At 42.1% G+C, this 16,124-nt stretch overlaps 2 protein-coding genes across 4 annotated transcripts in view; one reads left to right on the top strand and one right to left on the bottom strand.

The window, feature by feature from the left end:
* The first annotated feature begins 1,383 nt into the window (after nucleotides 1–1,383).
* Nucleotides 1,384–15,550, top strand: LOC138738648 (sodium/potassium-transporting ATPase subunit beta-1). The gene is made up of 6 exons (XM_069889273.1): nucleotides 1,384–1,876; nucleotides 3,739–3,867; nucleotides 4,626–4,781; nucleotides 9,950–10,134; nucleotides 10,744–10,827; nucleotides 14,427–15,550. Exons 1-6 carry the CDS (start codon nucleotides 1,777–1,779, stop codon nucleotides 14,688–14,690), a joined length of 918 nt encoding a protein of 305 aa, XP_069745374.1. The 5' UTR covers nucleotides 1,384–1,776; the 3' UTR covers nucleotides 14,691–15,550.
* Nucleotides 15,373–16,124, bottom strand: part of nme7 (NME/NM23 family member 7) — a 140,501-nt gene continuing 139,749 nt past the window's right edge. For all 3 annotated transcript variants that reach the window (XM_069889270.1, XM_069889269.1, XM_069889272.1), the window contains one exon: nucleotides 15,373–15,594. In XM_069889270.1, the coding sequence (XP_069745371.1) occupies nucleotides 15,562–15,594 (33 nt within the window). In that variant the 3' untranslated portion in view covers nucleotides 15,373–15,561. The remainder of the gene's footprint in view (nucleotides 15,595–16,124) is intronic.

Below are 16,124 nucleotides of genomic sequence, written 5' to 3'. Positions count from 1 at the left end.
GCCTGGAGACATCTAACATGAATTAAAAGTATGCTCCGACTTTATCAATTTATCGCCTCGGCACCGCCCCCCCACCCCACACCCCACTTAATCATTGCATCCTCTTCCCACCTTTCAGTCTCCAGACCACAGGGTCTCACGAGGAAATGAGAAAGTGAGCTTTTATGCTTTAATGGCATAATAAATAGCAATGTTTAAAGGTCCACGAGAGTCTAAACTTTGTAGAAGTATTAACGTTTTCCTATTGAAATTCTGTTAGCTTTGTTATGCGTCGGCATTGAGATACAGTTGCAGCATAAATGCATCATAGAGGCATGATCATATGCGAGTATATTTTATAAATAAACAGGAAACTAGTTGCTTGGTGTTGCAGGTTTATATATTGTAACGGCGAAACCCGGAAGGCTGCGCTTATACTGTTCACATCTCCCATCCTTGAAATGAGCTTCAACCTGACTTTTTTTTGGTTTTAATGAAAATAACAAGGATCGGGTTGACTCGGTGATCGCAGGGTGAATGTCAATTTTCCTATCTTCTCGGCGTGACTTTGCGTTGTTCTCCGCACATCAGATCTCGTTCCTCGGTTGGACAGTTTTGATGGGCCTAGAAACGGAGCGTGAACGGGTGGGGGGTTGAGGTGGAATTTTCCCCGGAAGCTGTATCAATCACGTGCTCCGGTCTAAGTTTTTTTTTGAAGGGCAAACACGTCAGGGCAGGACCAGGAAGCGTGACTTCTTTTTCCTATGGTGTGATTTTCACACGGCGCTTTCACCGCCTGGAAACAAAATAAAAGTCGTGACTTCTGCTTGCTGCTCCTATTGACTTCACAGGAAATTTCAGTCAAGATTGATGGTTTTTTTTTGGTATTTGAAGGGTCACCCAACCTGCCAATCTTCATTGCTCACTGCTACCTAAAATATTAGGAATTAGTCAGATCTTCAAGATCTGTGGTAATGATGTTGCTGAGACCAAACTTCACGGTGTCCGCAGCAGAATGGTCTGAGACCATTCAACCAACCTCTCTAAAATGAGAGCTCTGGACGCATTGAAACCACAGAAATCCATGGCCAGGAGGAACACGTCGCCCTTTTGTTCACGTTGTTTAAATGCTCACTCCTCGCCGTGGCGAGGAATTTGGATTGAAATCGTGAGGGTAATCGAAACACCGTTTCCGTGGTTGTTCTTTTTTTCGTCACCGCCCCGTCCCCAGGAGGTTGGATCAATCAACACTTTGCCCGATGTCCTTGCGGCACCAATTCCCCATTCAGCTCCCCTTCAGGAGGCGGGGACCCGGCCCTTTCACCTCGGGGCGTTGGGCGTCGCGACGTCACGCACGCGGCTCGCTGCTGATTGGCTGGCGCCCGGCCTCCCTCGCCGAGCAACTCATTAACACGGCGAGGCGGAGTTGGAGCTGATAAAATCCAGGGCCGTGGAGTCCTTTACCTTCCTCGAAACTCCTCACACCTGGAGCTTCTTCTCAGTCCTCCCTTTCACTTCCCCACCCACAACCTCCTCCTCTCCCCCCCGCCCCCCCCCCCGCCCACCTCTTTTCCTTGACGGAACACCTACCTGGCAGCTTCAGCAGCCGCCACCTCCGCGGGAGCCGGCGGACGTCTCGAGCGAGCGCCTTCCAACCGTCGCTCCTCTTTAAAAAAAAGTAACCGAGGCGGGTGAGGGCGCGCGGACCGGACCGATCGGCTCTGCGAGCAAGGCGCGAGAGGGGAGGGGGCATCTCGCCTCCGGTCTTACAGGGCTCCTGGCCTCGCCGCCGCCAAGATGGCACGGGAAAAGTCCACGGAGGATGGTGGAGGATGGAAGAAATTCCTCTGGGATTCCGAGAAGAAGCAGGTCTTGGGCAGGACCGGCACCAGCTGGTGTAAGTCGCCGGTTCGCCTTGTATTTTCTCTCCGGTGCTTCCTTTCTTCCCCCCACCCACCCACCCCCTTCTTTGCAGAGGAAGCCTGGGGATGGCGATAGTTTGTGATGTGTTGGCGATGGATCATTCAGAAGTCATGCGTTGGATCGGTGGGGTTTTGGACAAAAGCGGGGGTGTAAAATGGTGCGCGTTTTCTTTTAGTGGGAGAGGAGCTGCTCATGGCACCAGCTTCCGCCTTCCTGCAACATGCGTGAGCGGCGGGGCCCGAGCGTGTGTTTCAGGAGCGGACACAAGTCAATGTGAAGGACACCGTGTTGGATGGGGGCTGTTTCCAGGCGCCGCCGCCGCGTCAGGGCGACGTGCTCTGCGTTTTGAGCAGATCCCCCTTTTTTTTAAATAGAGGTGATGTGCGGTGTTTGCTGGCGCCGACGTGGTCGCTCCTCGGACGGGAGGGTCGGGGGGCGGGGGGCGGCGAGCGAGAAGTTTCAGCGGCTGAGCTCCGCAGTCCCAAGGTTATTCAAGGTGGCGGCGAGCAGGGCCGGTTCTATCCCCCACCCACCCACATGGCAGCGCAGAGCCGGCTGGGCGCTGGGGTTTCCCTGCAAAGGGGGGGGAGGAGGGATGGGGAGGGAAGAGGAAGGAGGAGGGGGGGAAGAGGAAGGAGGAGGGGGGGAGAGGAAGGAGGAGGAGGGGGGGAGAGGGAGGAGGGGGGGGAGGAGGAGGAGGGGGGGAGGAGGAGGAGGGGGGGAGGAGGAGGAGGGGGGGGGGAGGAGGAGGAGGGGGGGGAGGAGGAGGGGGGGGAGGAGGAGGAGGGGGAGAGGGAGGAGGAGGGGGAGAGGGAGGAGGAGGGGGAGAGGGAGGAGGAGGGGGAGGAGGAGGAGGAGGAGGGGGGGAGAGGGAGGAGGGGGAGAGGGAGGAGGGGGGAGGGGGGGGAGGGAGGAGGGGGGGAGGGAGGAGGGGGGGAGGGAGGAGGGGGGGAGGGAGGAGGGGGGGAGGGAGGAGGGGGGGAGGGAGGAGGGGGGGAGGGAGGAGGGGGGGAGGGAGGAGGGGGGGAGGGAGGAGGGGGGGAGGGAGGAGGGGGGGAGGGAGGAGGGGGGGAGGGAGGAGGGGGGGAGGGAGGAGGGGGGGAGGGAGGAGGGGGGGAGGGAGGAGGGGGGGAGGGAGGAGGGGGGGAGGGAGGAGGGGGGGAGGGAGGAGGGGGGGAGGGAGGAGGGGGGGAGGGAGGAGGGGGGGAGGGAGGAGGGGGGAGGGAGGAGGGGGGAGGGAGGAGGGAGGAGGAGGAGGGAGGAGGAGGAGGGGGGAGGGAGAACTGGTGTGTTAAATTAATCCCCTCCCCCTGTGGATTCGGCCACAAACCCCAGGTGCGAAAGCAAAAGTTCGTGCAAAAGTCTCGGGGAGGATTTGTTTAAAAACGCTGTTTTTTTTTAAAAAGTGAAGCCAGTTTTAAAAAAAAAACGATTTTCCAGCGTTCACGTACTAATAAACATTCCGCGATCGTGTGGTGTGTACAAGTTAATTATTGTCCCAGTCTTCTCCCTTGCCACCGGGTCTAAATTCCCCCCCCCCCCCCAGAGACTGAAGCCTGGAGAGGGGGCCGTGTGAGCTGTGGAGGAGGACTCCAGACCAGCTAGATGCCCGTGTCAGGCCGACCTCCTTCCGCCCTCGAGTCTTCCTTCCCCCCCCCCCTCACAGCAAATGGCATCGTGGCGCGATAAGACCACGTTCGTAGCAGTGTGGAACGACCCGGAGGCCGAGCTCGAGCCTTATTTGGACAGTGGGATCGAATGCACAAAGGCGATGCAAAGTTAACCTCTCTGCGGTTTCAACATTAAAGACGTTTTCTGTATTATTTCTCTTTATAGTCAAAATATTTGTATTCTACTTGATCTTTTACGGTTGCCTCGCTGGAATCTTCATCGGTACCATCCAAGTAATGCTACTGACCATAAGTGATTTCGAACCAAAATACCAGGACAGGGTTGCACCTCCAGGTATTATCGCTTTTGTACTGTTAAGCGTATAAAAGGGTGGATGAGTATATTGGGGAACGGCAAGGTAGTGTAATAATTGGGCTTTGGTCGTATAAATTAATTCAGTGCATTACCGATGTGTTGCAGTGGCAAAGCCTCCGTTTTACGGGCGAGGACACAGAATGCAATCCATCTTTCACATTGCTCCACCGAAGTCGGGACTTTGTAAAACAAGTTTTTGTATCACCAAAAAAACAATCGGATAGCTGCTTAAAGAAAAAAATATGTAGACGTGTTCTTGTGAATACATAAAGTTGGGTTATTCCAGTGTTTTTGTTCTTGAAGGGCACAAGGGGCCACACAGTATATTGAAGGTGGAAAACGGTCAGAAATTGTAATTTTTTGTGTGGTCGGTAGGAGAAAAGTACTTGAAGAACCCCACTAAAATTGACTGTTTCATCGGGAAGGGGGACCATAGCCAAAAAAAATTGAGAATGTACTTGTAAAGCCACTAAATTGTTGGTCCTGAGGATTGCATGTGAATATAATTCTGGTCTCTTCTGTAAATAGTCTTAACAAATGTAAGAATGGTAAAACATGCAGATCTACTATTTCCTAATCTCTCCAAAAGATTCTCATGTCCCAAATGCCTTTCTTTTGTATCCAACAGTTTCACTTCAGTTTTGCAATTACATTCCCAACTTTAATGATGTACATATGCATTGCTGTTATTTAAGCAAATTAATAATTTTTGCTATCTTTAAATTTCAACATTTTAGGTCTATCGCATAGCCCATATGCTGTAAAAACTGAGATAAGCTTTAGTGTTTCAAACCAAAACTCCTATGAAAAACATGTGAATGGTCTGAACAGCCTGTTGAAGAATTACAATGAATCAATGCAAGGTGGCAACACTCCTTTTGAGGATTGTGGTGGTAAGTTTAGGGAAAATGGTGTACTAAATGTGTGATAGCATATGAAGACCTATGAAAGCATTGTTTCCTGACCCATGTCTGAAGAAATATGAATTTTAAAAAAGCATGGTAAATCATGAAATTTGTGGTAAGAAGATTGCTCATTCAGATATTGGTTCAGTCTAAACAGCAGCTTTTTTTTACTCTTTGCAAGGAGACTGCTTACCCTTGTAAATGAATAATAACATTAAATTTAATTTGGGCATCTTTTGAGCCTGGGGAAGCCTTGTTTGATGTTCCTTACTTCTGGGTTGATTTTTTTTGAGTGAGTCATTACTCCATTTAATATAGCAATGCAAATGAATGTTGGCAATGGGCTCAGGTTGTTGAACAAGGGGGCAAAAATAATTGTCCCTTTCATTACATTTCTATCCTTCACATTGTGTGCAGCCAATTTCATGCACAATTGTATTCACATGTTCCCTAACACAGTAAATTTTGAAGGCAATTTTTCTACTGTAAAAGCTTTCATCTGCAGTAATTACCACTGGTGCTGAAAATCAATCATTCCTAGTATCACTTTCCTTCAAATTTTTATCATTGGAGGGGGGGGGGGGGGGAATTTTCAAATAAACCTTTCATTGGTGCCTTCTAACTTTGCCATCTTTACTTTGAACCCAAATGAACTAATAATTTCCACTGGTAGACTTGATGTAATGCTGGGTTGCTTGTCCTAATTACAGTTTCCACATTGCCTGCAGAGTGAGTGCACTAAAATTGATTTTTATTTACATTGTGTAAATGCAAGTTGCTTCATGGGGAATGTGCAAGTGTAATAAACTGCTGATTGCCACATTTCAGCCATTAGTCTAGTTCAAATCTTCTCTGAAGCTATTTTGGTTGTTAAACTGAGAGAGTGTTTGATCTGGATCTTCTGTCACATTGTACAGCACTTGCTGTAATATTTAATTTTGTGATTGGTATTTTGGTGCTTTGTTGCTGAAGATGGACTAGTCTGTCTATTTGAGTGGTGTTGGGGAACAAATACTCAGCCCAACTGATCCATGCTTCTGGACTGCTCCCATTTGCCTGAATTCTGTAAATAACCTTCTCACCCTTCCAATCCATATTTGTTTGTCTTTTGAATGTTGTATTTGTACCTGCTTCTACAGTTTCTTCTGGCAATATGTTCTTGATGCAGAGTACATAAGGTCACCCCTAGCCTGAAATGCTCCAGCTTCTCCAGTAACTGAAGTTTTCCAGTACAATGTTTGTGAATCTCTCCAGCTTAATGACTTCCTTTCTATAGTAGTGACCAGAATTGTATGATGCTTTCAAGTATGATCTCATCAATGAGATGTAATATTATATCCCAATGCCATGACTGGTGTCAAAAGTTGCCTTCACCTAGTTGACTTGAATAGTTATTTACAGGGGACTATGCATCTGTACTCAAGGTCTCTCTTCAATACCACTGCACAAAGTCTACCCTTTACTGTGCAAGTCTTGTCATGGTTTGACTTGCCAAATACAATGCCTAGCTCATGTCAGAGTTGAATTAAAATGGTCCATGTCTTGCAGTAAATTCAGGTATCCTTCCTCGCTGTCCACTACACCACCAATTTTGTTGCCAGCTGCATATTTATTATGTTAAGCATTCTCATCCAGATTGTTAATAGTGGACCCAGTCACAAACCACTAGTTACAGGCCTCTGATCAGAGAAGCATCTCTCCGATACTACCTTCTGTTTCCTTACAACCCAGTTTTGAATCAAATTGGCCATCTCACCTTGGATGTCATGTTAGCATAGCAGGGTATGTCATGTGTGAACTTGTCAAAGGCTCCCAGATTAACATGCCTTGTGACAACTAGTCAGGTGACAGAACATCAAGTGTTATTTTGTGTTTTGGAATGTAATTAGATCATGATTTTGATTTTTTTTTTTTGATTTGCAGACTTTGTACAGTTTTCTTAAGCAAGTGCCACAGTCCTTGGGTTTGACTTTTCATTTTTGAAATGAAGGTGTCTGTTGCATCCATTGGTAATTTAAGCAAAACTCAACCAGAAGTTAAATTCACTTTTTGGCATAGTAAAAACAAAGTTACCAACTAATGCATGCTAAAAGATGTAGATTGTTGATATTGCAACTTGTGCCTTGCTATTCACTTTGTTTTGTATCTTGTTCTGAGATTCTTTACTTGTATTATGTTAGCCTATCAAGGCTGCAAGGAATTGTAGATCCTAGAACCATGATCCAGTGATCATGCCTTCATCTTTCTCCTGTCACTTCATAATCACTACAGCAATCTCCTTTTCTTAGCAAAAACCTAAAATCTTTCAATACAAACAGGTATTTTGTTCAGGTAAGACTTTTTTTTCTTTGAATTTGGAGGAACTGTTCTATCCACATTGAATACTGGAAGTCTCAGCCTTTGAGCAATTTTTGTACCGGGGGAACAAATTTTGTCTTGGTGGTTAGTAAGATGATCTCATTGTGGTAGCACTGAACCTGTGGAGTTGCTCATTCCCTAGCAAACTGGAGCATTTATCTTATAATGAATGATACTCCCAAATTCAATACTTGTGGCTTTGTGCAGTTATTTTTTTGAGACCGATTGGCATTGATCATTTTTATTTATAGTTTTGTACTTAACATGGTATTCATTTAGCAAGCAATTCAGCCATGTTATCCTTTCCAGAGGAGAAGACTTTATAAAAAAAAATGGAAGGTTTGTCAGTGAAGTCACCAGAAAAACATCAAAGTAAAAGGAATGGGTGTCATTGAGAGCTTTTGAATACACAAGCATTGATCTATTGTAAATCCACAGTAGTTTTTGATTTTTTGTGTGTATGTATGTATGTGTGTATGTATGTATATATAATAGTTATATGGCGAGCTCTCCACTGGCCACCGAGACAGAGGTGCACCAAAGAAGAGGTACAAGGACTGCCTAAAGAAATCTCTTGGTGCCTGCCACGTTGACCACCGCCAGTGGGCTGATATCGCCTCAAACCGTGCATCTTGGCGCCTCACAGTTCGGCGGGCAGCAACCTCCTTTGAAGAAGACTGCAGAGCCCACCTCACTGACAAAAGACAAAGGAGGAAAAACCCAACACCCAACCAACCAATTTTCCCTTGCAACCGTGTCTGCCTGTCCCGCATCGGACTTGTCAGCCACAAATGAGCCTGCAGCTGACGTGTTTTTGCTTTTGGGAATTTAGCAAAGGAGAATGTATTGGGCATCAAGTTTAAAGTTTTGTGATTTTTTTTTTAAACAGCAGAATTTGGGAGATTTTTTTTAATCCTTCACTGGCCCAGTTTTTGCCGGAGCAAATATTGTGATGTGTGTAGTCTTTGTGCTGAAGGAAGAGAAAATAAAATTTTGCCTTAAGTTGTCAAAAGAAGTTATTAAAGGCTTTGAATGCAAGGGGGCTTGGGGAATTTTTACTGTTTGGTCCATGAGTTCATGACTAAGAAATTCCACAGGGGTCGGTGTTGCGGCAATTTTGTTGTATATTAATGAATTAGATTATAGAATGAAATGATTTTCGTGGCCAAGTTTATCGATGATATGAAGGGAGGTGGAGGAGCAGGTAGTGTGGAGTCTTAAATTAGGAGAATGGGCAGAGAAGTGGCAAATGAAATACCATGCTGGAAAATGTATGGTCATGCACTTGATTAGACAAAATAAATGGGCAGAAAATTAATTCTCAGATGCAAGGGGACTTGAGTCTTTGTACAAGATATTCTAAAGGTAAACTTGCGCATAGTCAGCGGTGAAGGCAAATGCAATGGCAGTCATTTCAAGAGGAATAGAAGAGCAGGGATGTGAAGTTGAGGCTTTATAAGGCACTGACTGGTGAGACCTTGCTTGGAATAGTATGAGCAGTTTTGGGCTCCTCGTTTATGAAAAGATGTGCTGACGTTGGAGAGGGTTCAGAGGAAGTTCACAAGGATGTTTCTGGGAATAAAATATGAGGAGTGTTTGACTGCTTTTGGCCTATATTTGTCGGAATTAGGAGAATGATCTAATTGAAACATTTTGAATATTGAAAGGCATGGGCAGAGTAAACGTAGAAAGGTTGTTTCCCATGGTGGGAGTTTCTAGGACAAGAGGGCACAACTTCAGGATTGAAAACTGTCTGCTTAGAACAGATATAGAGGAATTTCTTTAGCCAAAGGGTGGTAAATCTGCAACGTTTGTTGCCTTGGGCAGTTGTGGAGACCAAGTTATCGGGTGTTTTTAAGGCAGAGTTTGATATGTTCTTGATTAGCCAGGGCTTCAAAGGTTCTGGGAAGAAGGCGAGACAGTGGGAAAGTGAATCAGTTTGTGATTAAAGATGAGGCAGACTTGATGGGCTGAATAGCTTATTTCTGCTCCTGTCTTATGGCTTTAAGATATAAACGATGGAACCTGAAATAGGGTGATTTGTCAAATCAAACATAAAGGTAAGCAAAAGAGAACAATTTAATTTTTTAAATAAAAGGTGCACATCAAATCCATTCCAATTCATGAAGTTTAAGACCACTTTTTTAGTATATCATTTTGTGGTTTTCAAAATTTGATTTTGGCACATTAATTTGGGTTGTCTGTTGTTTAAATATTTCATTAAGGTTTAACTTGCATTAAGTAAAAACATGGTTATTAGCTATTGTGTGCGGGATCCAAAAGTTTTGTTAATTTCTCTACATTTTTATTCATACCCCTCTCCATTCCTGAGAACTTCCAGTGTTAGGTAGTGCATTCGGCACTGGGTGTCAGCCACCATAAGTTAATGATATGGTTTTTTAGCTAGATTTTTTTAAAAGCAAGATAGCCCATATCATGTGTTAACTGCTGTTTTCATGGTCTTGGTTTGCTGTCGAATTTCTTTAAATCGGATGATTAAGTTCTTTACTGTGCATTTCAGTACAATGCAAATTTGGGTAAAATTGAAATTTTGTGCAGTTTGGAAATCAATTGTTTTTCCTATTTGAACTATGTCATGAGATAAAGATTTACTATGGAATTCCAGCTCTTGGAGTACATTTAATATTTATTTTGGGAGAAGGGGGAAGATTGGCATTCGGCTATTGTTTTTCAGAATTTGAATAGTCTGATTTTTTTTTAAAAATTAATATGCAGTTTTTAGTTGTGTGCATTTTAACTTAAAATATGTTCATTAATATTACAAATTGTTGCTTTAGTACTTCCTGCAGACTACATAACTAGAGGTCCAATCGAGCAATCACAGGGACAGAAGAGAGTATGCAGATTTTTGCGTTACTGGCTTAAAAATTGCTCTGGAATTGATGATCCTAGTTATGGCTATTCAGAAGGAAAACCCTGCATCATTGCCAAGCTCAACAGGATCCTTGGTTTCTATCCCAAGGTACGAATCCTTTGGTAAATGAAGATATGTCAAAATGATAAATTTGTGTATTGTGATGTGATTTGTATTATATTGGTTTGCAACATTTCTGGGCAAAATAGGGTCCTGTTCAGCCATTCTGTATTTCTAGTAATTTAGACTAGTTGTAAAATACCTTGCCAAATAAAAATACTTTTATTACTGCTGTACCATTGGTATTGATCAGTAGTTTATTTCTATACTGATATTCAGAGGATTATTTTTATTGCTGACTTCTTGATGCAGGGAATGATTTCAAACTACCCCATGCTCCTGGGTGTTGGAAGCTTCTTTCATTAGCTTGTCTCATGAACCAAAATTTGAGTGGCAGTAGTGGGAAATAGTTATCTGTTGGAGCAAAATGGGCAAGAAAAAGGTGGGCAGAAAAATGCGCAGGTGCAAAGGGTTTTTTGGAAATGCGATTCTGCTGGTTTGAGATTGAAATTTGTATTGTAATTTTATGCACATCCAATGCAAGGGCATAGTGTTGTTTGTGTATATCAAAACTTCATTTTCTGGTGATGTGCAGATTTCAATGATGAAATTTTCACTAAGTGAATGTAATTAGTTGCTGATTTTTTTTTCTTTTAGCCTCCAAAAAATGACACTGAGCTTCCTGAAGCATTGCAAGCAAATTATAATCAGTATGTCATTCCTATTCATTGTCAAGCAAAGGTAAGCTTAATTTCAAAGCAATGTTTTATTCCATTTTGCTCTGAGATGCATAAACTTTGTCTATTCATGAATACCGGTTTAAAATATAAATGTCGTAACCACTGTTGCTAACAAATGTTGTTAATTTTGTTTCCGCTTAGTATTTCTTGATAGACAATTATGCAGTAGCCTCCCTTTATCAGAGTTCCTTGCATCAAAATGCAATTGAACATAATTAATCTGGTTTGGTTGCAATTTGTACAATGATTGTACAGGATTTTTCAAATATTGCTAGATGAATGGACCATAAGATGTGGGAGCAGAATTAGGCCTTTTGGCCTCTACAGCTTCCTCTGCCTTCCTGTTCTATAAACCTTCCTCCCACTTTTAAATCTTTCCCCCTTTACCTTAAACCTGTGCCCTCTAGATTTTGACTCTCCTAACTGGGGAAAAATAACTATCTGCCACTCATGATTTTGTATATCAATAGAAGATCACTCCTCAGACTCCTGTCCTCTGGAGAAAATATATCCCCAGACTCTCCTTATAATTTAAGCCATTAGTGCCATTTACTTCTTTGAATCTCTTTGGCACCTTTTCCAGTTTGATGACTTCCTACCTATAGGTGGGTAACCAGACCATGTATGGTTTCGATATCTCATACAGGTTTAATATGACATCTTAACCTACTCGTTGTGACTGGAGACTGTAGATCGTGGGATACAGAGCAATAAATGATCTGCTGCAGGAATTCAACAGGTTGAACAGCATCAGTGAGAGAAAAATGCCTTGATAAAGGGTTCTAGCCTGAAATGTTGAGTATTTTTTTGCTGCCTCTGATGGTGCTTTACCAGCAGATTGTTCGTTGCTCTGTACCCGTGGTTTTCAACCTTTTTCTTTCCACTCACGTACCACTTCAAGTCATCCCTATGCCATAGGTGCTCTGTGTTTGTTAGGGGATTAAGGTGGTATGTGAGTGGGGGTAAAAAGTGGAGAACCACTGCTCTAGACCCAATTGTTACTGAAATATTTTGGTGGAGAAAAGTTGTCATTGGCCCATTTCCTTTGGAGTTGTGAAACTGTGCACATAATGAGTCAATTAGTTACAATTAAAGCAGTGATTTTCAACCTTCTTTCCACGCACATACCACCTTAAATAATCCCTTACTAATCACAGCACCTATGGCAAAGGTGTTACTTAAGGTGGTATATGAGTGGAAAGGAAAATGTTGAAAACCACTGCTCTATACTAAATATTCAAACTGATGAATGTTGCCTTCACTGTCTGCTTCCAATTTCGGGGAACCTTGTGGCTATAGCTGAAGTATTCAACAATACTGTCCAGGGACCTACAATTCACTTCAAGTTCTTCCCTGATTTGACTTTTTAAAATGCATCATCTTACACTTGGGAGTTGAATTCCATCTGCCCTGAACCACTTCCCACAATGGTCTCAATCCTTTACACACTTAAACCTTCCATGCTATTCACTATAATCACCAATTTTGGGATCCACAGACTTCCTAACCATGTTAACTAGTCATCCAAATTATTAATGGGGAGGACAAACCGAGGTCTCAGCACAGATCCCTGCACCACACCATTGGTCACAGGCCTCCAATCTATAAAACAATCCTCCACTACCACTTTCTGACAACTTCCACCAAGCCAATTTTGAATCCAACTGGATAGTTCATCCTGGATCCAATGGAATCTAACATTACAGATGAGCCGGTGATGCAGGGCTTTGTCAAAGGCCTTGCCAAAGTATGTTTAGATAACATCCACTGCCCTGCCCTAGCTGCTGCTTAACATAGATTTGCCATTTTGATTCTTGTCATCTCAATTAAATACTTCTATTTACCCACTTTTCCTTTCCCACACTCTTCTCCAGAAATAAAGGAAATAACAATGGTGTTAGTAGGTTAATTGGTCACATGCATGTATTTGGGCTATGTAAGCTATTGGGCCAGAAGTATTGGTTACTGTACTGTATCTCCATTTTAAAAATAAAATTAAAGAACCTTTGCTATCTTTGAACCTTTTGCAACATGAATTATCATGGCTAACCTGATTTTTCTGGCAAACTGTTTATAACCCTTGATTTTCCTTCGTTCAAGTCTATTTGTCTTCAATATTCTCTGACTCGTTAGTTCATTGCTCTGGGGTGAATTCCAAAGAATCACAATACCTGAAATAAAATTCCTGTTATTAATCTTTCATGGAACACAATGGCACAGATGGCATAGTGGTTTGGACAACACTATTGCAATACCAGTCACCAGGGTTCAGAGGTGTTGTCTGTAAGGAGTGTGTATGTTCTCCCCATGACTGGATTTCTTTCAGGTACTCTAGTTTCTTCACACATTCCAAAGACTTGTGGGTTAGGTTAGTTGGTCACATGGCTTTAATTGGCTAGAGTGGGCTTTTGGACAAGACAGGGATGTTACCATGCTGTATCTCTAGATATTAGTATAAAATCATGTAGTGGTGATTAAAAAAAGGAGGTAGAAATTATCAGGAAGATTACTAGACTGAAGAGCTGTTCCTTGAATATGAAGATTTTCATCAAAAGGAGTGGATGTTTCCAAGTGACCTTTATTTCCTTAATTCTGTTAAGGGTCCCAGCAGGTTAACAAGCTGTAAATTTAACATCTATCTATATTCAAGAAAGGAAGAAAAGCTAAACTATAGGCCAGTTGGTTCAATATCTGTTAACTGGGCAAATGCTATAATCCATTAAGGAAGTAATAGGTTTTTAAATGATAAATACCTTTTTTTGTAAAAGGGTTAGTAGCTTAATACATTTGAAAAGATGAGCTGGATAGATGTACTTTGGTAGTTGTATTTGCAATTTGAGCTATTGGCAAATAATGAGGATATTAAATTGAGCAACATCAGTCTGGATTTTTCTTAATGCCAATAGATATGCTAGGGCTTGCATAGGTGTGAACATTGGGCAGTTGCAGCACCAGGAGACTTGGACTAGAAACAATCCTGAGAGCATACTTGTTGAGGTATGTGCATAAATGTTGAGTTCAGCCAGAAAATCTGTTCTCCCACAAAATTAATTTTTCTGATTTTAAATTTTACCTTTAATACAAGTTCTAAAGTATTTCTTCATTTGCAACTTGTCACAAATTTGGATCCCTTCTACACTTGTCCTTTTTAAACAATTGGGAGTATTTTGAATATGGAGGATTGCATTGTAGCTCTGAGGATCAATTGAGGGAAAACTTGGAAATGGAAATTATTCTAAATCACTTTGAAGATTGTCTTCATATCATGGTTGAAAATATTACTGAAACAATGAAACAATTATTAGTATGATAAATAACCATGTGTTGCTTTTGAAATCTAAATATTCATATTTGTGCATTCAAAACTGAATACAATTATTAGTCTTGCAGGCACTGCTTTACTGTGCTTACAGGTCAATGGTCATTTCGTGGATTTCTGAAGGTGTCAGAAGAACTGATTTGCTGTCAAAATTCCTTTGTTAATTATCTTATCAGTGCTCAGTCATGTTCTGCTCTAAATTTGAAATTATTCACTGCTTGGCTGTTTGTGCTCATTTCCTCAAGTGAAAGTGCTGAATTTATTTTATTTGCTTTCTTTAGAAAGAAGAAGACAAAGTCAGAATTGGAACCATCGAATATTTTGGTATGGGTGGAGTTGTTGGCTTTCCCTTGCAATACTATCCATACTATGGAAAGCGCTTGCAGAAAAATTACCTTCAACCCTTAGTTGGTATTCAGTTCACCAACATCACACACAATGTGGAGGTGCGAGTTGAGTGTAAAGTGTTTGGTGACAATATTGGATATAGTGAAAAAGATCGCTCACTGGGGCGCTTTGAAGTAAAAATTGAAGTTAAAAGCTGATAATTCTAATAGAATTTACCCACATTACAAATTAGTCTTGAACAAACCATCATACATATGGGACCTACACTTAATCTGTTCGCTTTACACTAGCTTTCTGCATCTAGGTATGTAAAATAAAAGCAATAGTAGAACATATTTATTCTACTGTAAATGATACTACTTGAGCCATGGGTTTCCCCATAACTGTAAATTATAATTCCACTAATGTGTAGCAGTGTTTCTGTCCTTTGGGTATTGCTGCCTTGTGCCTCGTGTGGGTTTGTGTACAGTACTGTAGTGCATTCACTGGTCTTTCAAGCCATGTTGCAGTTTTTAAAGCAAACTTTGCTTTCCAAGTTGTAAATACTCTTCAAATTGCAATGGTACTTCCTTTTCTGTTATGCCCATGTGTATGAACACACTGCACTCTTTCTTTTTGTCAGGAGGTTGGATGGGTAGGAGAATATGCTTTTTCTTTTGGCAACATTAGTGCAGGGTGATGGGTTTTATTCCATTTAGGATACAGGCTGAAACAAAACTAAGTTGAGATTTGGGTTTGGTTGTTAAGCTACTTTGATTAGTTAAAGGTTGTTTACTGGAGCCACCATGTCATGTCTAAATGCTTTAACTATGGTGAAAGATTTTGTATATGCAGTTGTACAATTTTTCTGCAAAGTGTAATGTATAAAAGATACCAAAGTCACTGGTAAAATCTTTATTTGAAGTAAGCCAATGCCATTGGATGTTCATGTTAAAATGCAAATGCAATGTAACATCTGTAAACTTGTTTGGAGAACAGTGCTCCTCACCTGATTTAAAGCATCGTAAAAAATAAAACTTAAGAACCCATTCTTGTGGGACTTCTCTGGAAATTAAAATTTATGCCTTGTCAGTTATCCAGAATCTTGAAAAAATACTGGACCTGAAAAATACAAAAGTGTAGCTATGTATGACAGTATACTGTGCTTATTTCTGAAGTGCACTAATAAAGCAAATATTTGACTGCCCTTCACTGCAGATGGAATATTCTGGTATTAACTTTGCCATTTTATGCAGTAACAGAACAACTCCAACTCCAAAATCCTCATTTATCCAAAAAGAAATTTTGACCTGTTCGCCACCAAAAAATTTCAGATAAATGAGGATATCAGAAATCCTCAGTTATCTGAAAATGTTCCAGAGTCAAAATGACCTGGTTGAGGTGGAAAAAAATCACCTGATGAGAAATTAGAATGACAGATGTCCTAATTTTAGGTAACTCCCTCCTCTTCTTTCACAACCCCTATCGACTTTTCTCTCCAATTCTCCTTCTCAAACTGCATACCACTATCTCCCAGCTGCAAGAATCCCTTGTCCTGCATCATCAAGGAGAGTGGCCTCCCAGGCAGGAGCAGGATAGGCATTTGCGTTCCCCTGGCACTGGTAGAGCAGTTCCAGCTGTGGGGGATTATG

This window comes from Narcine bancroftii, chromosome 7, assembly GCF_036971445.1.
Source record: "Narcine bancroftii isolate sNarBan1 chromosome 7, sNarBan1.hap1, whole genome shotgun sequence".
NCBI lineage: Eukaryota > Metazoa > Chordata > Chondrichthyes > Torpediniformes > Narcinidae > Narcine > Narcine bancroftii.
This window is presented reverse-complemented; position numbering and strand designations above follow the sequence as displayed.